Source organism: Panulirus ornatus, chromosome 3 (assembly GCF_036320965.1).
Source record: "Panulirus ornatus isolate Po-2019 chromosome 3, ASM3632096v1, whole genome shotgun sequence".
In the NCBI taxonomy this organism is placed as follows: Eukaryota; Metazoa; Arthropoda; class Malacostraca; order Decapoda; family Palinuridae; genus Panulirus; species Panulirus ornatus.
The window spans coordinates 74,367,511-74,373,898 of record NC_092226.1 but is presented as its reverse complement, the minus strand read 5'-3'; the positions used below and the strand labels follow the sequence as shown (position 1 = coordinate 74,373,898).

General features: G+C 42.9%; 1 protein-coding gene across 1 annotated transcript; it reads right to left on the bottom strand.

The window, feature by feature from the left end:
* Nucleotides 1-2,022: 2,022 nt before the first annotated feature.
* Nucleotides 2,023-5,838, bottom strand: LOC139759625 (uncharacterized). The gene is made up of 4 exons (XM_071681985.1): nucleotides 5,589-5,838; nucleotides 3,978-4,119; nucleotides 2,204-3,245; nucleotides 2,023-2,053 (listed from the first exon to the last, which is right to left on the bottom strand). The coding sequence occupies exons 1-4, from the start codon at nucleotides 5,640-5,642 to the stop codon at nucleotides 2,023-2,025; spliced, it is 1,269 nt and encodes a 422-aa protein (XP_071538086.1). The 5' UTR covers nucleotides 5,643-5,838.
* Nucleotides 5,839-6,388: the final 550 nt, after the last annotated feature.

The following is a 6,388-nucleotide window of genomic DNA, read 5'->3' as shown; positions in this document are numbered from 1 at the left end:
AGGGTACTCACACAGGAGACTCAAACAAACAGGGTACTCACACAGGAGACTCAAACAAACAGGGTACTCACACAGGAGACTCAAACAAACAGGGTACTCACACAGGAGACTCAAACAAACAGGGTACTCACACAGGAGACTCAAACAAACAGGGTACTCACACAGGAGACTCAAACAAACAGGGTACTCACACAGGAGACTCAAACAAACAGGGTACTCACACAGGAGACTCAAACAAACAGGGTACTCACACAGGAGACTCAAACAAACAGGGTACTCACACAGGAGACTCAAACAAACAGGGTACTCACACAGGAGACTCAAACAAACAGGGTACTCACACAGGAGACTCAAACAAACAGGGTACTCACACAGGAGACTCAAACAAACAGGGTACTCACACAGGAGACTCAAACAAACAGGGTACTCACACAGGAGACTCAAACAAACAGGGTACTCACACAGGAGACTCAAACAAACAGGGTACTCACACAGGAGACTCAAACAAACAGGGTACTCACACAGGAGACTCAAACAAACAGGGTACTCACACAGGAGACTCAAACAAACAGGGTACTCACACAGGAGACTCAAACAAACAGGGTACTCACACAGGAGACTCAAACAAACAGGGTACTCACACAGGAGACTCAAACAAACAGGGTACTCACACAGGAGACTCAAACAAACAGGGTACTCACACAGGAGACTCAAACAAACAGGGTACTCACACAGGAGACTCAAACAAACAGGGTACTCACACAGGAGACTCAAACAAACAGGGTACTCACACAGGAGACTCAAACAAACAGGGTACTCACACAGGAGACTCAAACAAACAGGGTACTCACACAGGAGACTCAAACAAACAGGGTACTCACACAGGAGACTCAAACAAACAGGGTACTCACACAGGAGACTCAAACAAACAGGGTACTCACACAGGAGACTCAAACAAACAGGGTACTCACACAGGAGACTCAAACAAACAGGGTACTCACACAGGAGACTCAAACAAACAGGGTACTCACACAGGAGACTCAAACAAACAGGGTACTCACACAGGAGACTCAAACAAACAGGGTACTCACACAGGAGACTCAAACAAACAGGGTACTCACACAGGAGACTCAAACAAACAGGGTACTCACACAGGAGACTCAAACAAACAGGGTACTCACACAGGAGACTCAAACAAACAGGGTACTCACACAGGAGACTCAAACAAACAGGGTACTCACACAGGAGACTCAAACAAACAGGGTACTCACACAGGAGACTCAAACAAACAGGGTACTCACACAGGAGACTCAAACAAACAGGGTACTCACACAGGAGACTCAAACAAACAGGGTACTCACACAGGAGACTCAAACAAACAGGGTACTCACACAGGAGACTCAAACAAACAGGGTACTCACACAGGAGACTCAAACAAACAGGGTACTCACACAGGAGACTCAAACAAACAGGGTACTCACACAGGAGACTCAAACAAACAGGGTACTCACACAGGAGACTCAAACAAACAGGGTACTCACACAGGAGACTCAAACAAACAGGGTACTCACACAGGAGACTCAAACAAACAGGGTACTCACACAGGAGACTCAAACAAACAGGGTACTCACACAGGAGACTCAAACAAACAGGGTACTCACACAGGAGACTCAAACAAACAGGGTACTCACACAGGAGACTCAAACAAACAGGGTACTCACACAGGAGACTCAAACAAACAGGGGACTCACACCGGAGACCCAAACAGGGTACTCACACAGGAGACTCAAACAAACAGGGTACTCACACAGGGGACTGAAACAGGTGACTCATACAAAGGACTCAAACAGGGTATTCACACAGGGGACTCAAAAAATCAGTTATAACAACTTTCACAAAGATAAGACAATAGGAACGGATAGAGAAACTGCCACACAACAAAATGTTTACAGATGTTATATGAGAGTGTTACAAGGCAAGCAAGACCAGAGGTTAACATTATCAAAGAAGGGTTAAAGAGACTCAAGGATCAATTCCAAGGTTCATCAAGGATCTGGAAAAGATGGAAGAGGATAGATTAACGGACCATAACCATGAGGCGAGGGAGACCAGAGGAAAGAAGATGTAGATTAACTGACCATAACCATGAGTCATGCATGAGACGAGGGAGACCAGAGGAAAAAAAGAAAAAAGGTCAAAGTACACGAGTGACCTACCTGGAGTTGGCTGCGTCTTGGTGCAACATTCGCAGAATACACCCAGACAGCCTTTAGGAACAAGTTTCGTCTTGCATGTACCTTTCTTGATACATTGACCGCCCAGACGCTGGCAGGTATTTAGTGTCTTGCAGAAAAATTTGTCTTTGTTTTTATTTCCTTTAGATCCTGGTTTCCCTTTTTTATCCTTAGGACCTTTCGCCTTTTTAGTTTTACCAGACGTTTTCTTCCTTAACTGACCCTTCTTACCACCTCCAGATTTCGTTTTCCTTCTCTTGCCAGATTTCGTTTTCTTTCTCTCGCCAGATTTTAGTTTCCTTTTCCCTCCAGATTTCGTTTTCCTTCTCATCCCTGATTTCGTTTTCTTTCTCTCTCCAGATTTTAGTTTCCTTTTCCCTCCAGATTTCGTTTTCCTTTTCATCCCAGATTTCGTTTTCTTTCTCTCGCCAGATTTTAGTTTCCTTTTCCCTCCAGATTTCGTTTTCCTTTTCATCCCAGATTTCGTTTTCTTTCTCTCGCCAGATTTTAGTTTCCTTTTCCCTCCAGATTTCGTTTTCCTTTTCATCCCAGATTTCGTTTTCTTTCTCTCGCCAGATTTTAGTTTCCTTTTCCCTCCAGATTTCGTTTTCCTTCTCATCCCTGATTTCGTTTTCTTTCTCTCGCCAGATTTAACCTTCCTTTTCCCTGCAGATTTTATTTTCCTTCTTTCCCCAGACTTCCTTTCCTTCACCTTTCCTTCTGTTCCTCTCGTGCCAGATGTCATCTTCTTCTTCTGTATAATCTTCTTACCTTTTCTAATATTCTTTTTCTTGGGTTTTCCAGCCTTCCTCTTGCCAGACCTACCAAACTTAGTCTTTTTATTCTTTTTGATTTTATTTTTGGCTGAGTCGGTGGACTTGGCTGCCTTCCCTGATGTGTGGTGGTCACTGGCCTCAGCCAAGGTCCGCTGAGACTTCTTCATCTTGTCCTGTCTCTTTCCTCCAGCTTGTTTCTTCGTTAGGTCCTTGGGCTTTGAAAATCTTTCTTTCCCTGTTTAGCAGTAATATACAAGTGAAACTCAATAGGATATTGTCAGAAGAATCTTCATGATAATATATATATATATATATATATATATATATATATATATATATATATATATATATATATATATATATATATATATATATATATTTATTTATTTATCTATCGTGAGTCGTTTTGATTAATTTGATTCTCATGTGTGAATGTGTAAGATTTTATAAGAGAATTCATATCACAAAAACATATACAGAAATCTAAAGATGCCATCTGTGTTTATGTAGTGACGATGTACTGGTATGTGTTTTGGAATATGAATTAGATTGTGCTTTCTTTTTAGATGTAGGGAAAGCAGGACATGAGGTAGAAAGGCGAGGAACCTCTCACCAGTGGATAAGTAGCTGAAGCTGTTGGAGAAGAGGGAAGATAAGCAACTGTAGCTGCTGGAGAAGAGGGAAGATAAGCAACTGTAGCTGCTGGAGCACAGGTAAGAGATTGGAACAAAAGGGGAGTTGTAACTGGTCTTAGTTGTGACATATAACCTGGAAAAACCAACTGGGTAAAGTGGAAGACTTTGATCACATGAATCAAGGATCCAACACGGATGTGTAACTAGATTTAAAGTAGGATCTTGTAACCTATGGATACAGTATAGTCTTAATGTAAAACATACTAATTCATCACAGACTGAAGATCCTTTTGTTTCTTATATCTTGAATCAAGTGTACGAGATTATATTACCTCTGTGAGTATCCAAGCAGCAGACATGGTCGGCCGTGCAGGGCGTCACCTTCGTCAGGACGTTCTTGCAGCGGGAGTCGTCGACGCAGGTGCCACCAGCCTCCTCACACGCCCTCCGACCCTTCGGAGCCACCTCTCCACCCTGCATATGGAGGAATCAAAGGTCATCGAATCAGAATCCACGATGCTTTCAGAGAGCCAGCACGAGACCAGAAGGATATAAAGATATAAGTCAGTACATAAAACTTTTCAGTATCATAGAGATACCACCCAGAAGCTTGTATTATTTGACTACATAGTCGTGTTTCTCATTCTGCTACCGGCCAGACGTGTTCCCTAGCTCGCTTCTCTTACCTAAACCATTAAATTCACACATGACCTGCTCGCACAGTTAACCGGATTAGTTCCGAGTTATGGTCTGTTGGGTTCACTGCTAATCATTACTTCATAACTACCTGTTCTCCTAACGAGCACCGCTTCACTGCAGAACTATTCAGTAGATACGCTCTAGAAACTTTCACTGCCAAGCCCACATTCCTGATTTTTTGACGCCTGAAACTACATCCAGCATCCCTGGGTCCACTAAGCCTCCACCATCCATACCAAGGAAGTTCCTCCTTGAGGTGAGCCAAGGAAGTTCCTCCTTGAGGTGAGCTAAGTTCCTCTTTGAGGTGAGGAGGAAGCGTGGCAAAACACCAGACAAAATAACTTTAGCAAGAAAAGATTTGATCATACGTAAATGGACCACACAAACGTAGTTGATGATCCACAAGACATCGGATCATAAGACACAAATAGAAATGTATTTAAACAAGCAACAAGAACATTCTATCCTACTGAGGTATCTTGTGGCAGCGAAACAGAGTAGAGACTTTGGCTGAAGCAGAAGGACGTGCAGGTGTTCTAAGATCACAGAGAGACTGTAGAAAGAAATTATGAAAGTCAGTGAAAGAAAATTTCTCATTCTGTGAAGAACTCCTTTCTAATCTCTCCAACTCCCAAAGTTCACATACCACATGCAACTCTTGCACGTGACGGCTGCATTGCTGGGATGTGAATCTGAGAGAAAAAAAAAATTGGATGAAGTGAATTGGAAGTGAGTCGTAGGGTGAGGGAGGGAGTGAAGGTATGGAGGAGGGCGGAAGTCTTGGAAATGAAGTGGTTGAGAACAATATGTGGTGTGAGGTAATTTGATCAAGTGAGTAATGGAAGAGTGAGAGAGATGTGTGAATGATAAAAAGACTGTAGTTTAGAGAGCACAAGAGGGCGTGCTGAAATGGTTTGGACATATGGAGAGAATGAGTGAGGAAAGATTGACAGATAGGATATATGTGTCAGAAGCATTGGAAACAAGGAGAACGGGGAGGACATATTGTAGGTGGAAGAATGGAATGAAAAAGATTTTGAGCAATCAGGGCTTGAACATGCAAGAGGGTGAAAGGCTTGCATGGGATAGAGTGAGTAGGAACGATATGGTATACTGGGATCGAGGTGCCGTCAATGGGCATGCGAAGCGTCTGGGGTAAACCATGGAAAGCTCTACAGGACCTGGATGTGGATAGGGAGCTATGATTTCGGTGCATTAATTAATATATCAAAATAATTTCTTACATTTATCACGGCCACCAAGGCGAGAGCAAGGAGCACCAAGACGTGGGTCCTCATCCTGAAGAGCTGCTGCTGCTGCTACACTAGAAGCACCACGGAGGGAGAACCTGCGACAGCCAGCCGGGCGGGCAGCACAAGGCTCTGGCTGGGGGAGCTGGAGGGGCTTGGCTCAGGACGACGACGAAGACGACGACGAGGAAGAGGAGGACGGAGCCGTTGTGTCGCTGGTGGCGGAGTGGTGGCTGTCTGCACACCACTGCAGGTAGCCTGGTTACTTGTGCTGACACTTTCCCACTCCCTTATATATAATGACAAACTAGAGGCCAAGTGTTCCACTAATTCTGAGGTGGCTTATGTCGTTATGAGGAGAGTGACATTTATGTAATTATGGGTAATATATGTTATGACGTTTATTAAGGGGGCCTCGCCCGACGTAATTCTAATTATATATAAATATATATATATATATATATATATATATATATATATATATATATATATATATATATATATATATATATATATATATATATATATATATATATATATATATATATGTACACACACTAGTAATTTACAGATAGACGTGAAGCGATGATATAAGGGAACTTGCTGAAAAAGCGTAGACAGACGCTCAAAGCTTTCGACTGTACTTCAAGTCACACTCAAGGATGCTGTGTCAAGACGAACGTGCGTATACCAAACGACAACCTCACCCTAATTGAGGAACATGGAAATGCTGAACTGAGGAACATGGAATGGGTAACCCAAAAAAAGAGGTAAGGATGGGTATAAGTGACCCA

Coding starts and splice junctions, on each gene's coding strand:
- LOC139759625 (XM_071681985.1), bottom strand. CDS start 5,642: ATGAGGACCCACGTCTTGGTGCTCCTTGCTCTCGCCTTGGTGGCCGTG. Junction 3,246..3,977: donor CTGCTTGGATACTCACAGAG/GTAATATAATCT, acceptor ACTGCTAAACAG/GGAAAGAAAGATTTTCAAAG. Junction 2,054..2,203: donor ACTCCAGGTAGGTCACTCGT/GTACTTTGACCT, acceptor CATCTTTTCCAG/ATCCTTGATGAACCTTGGAA.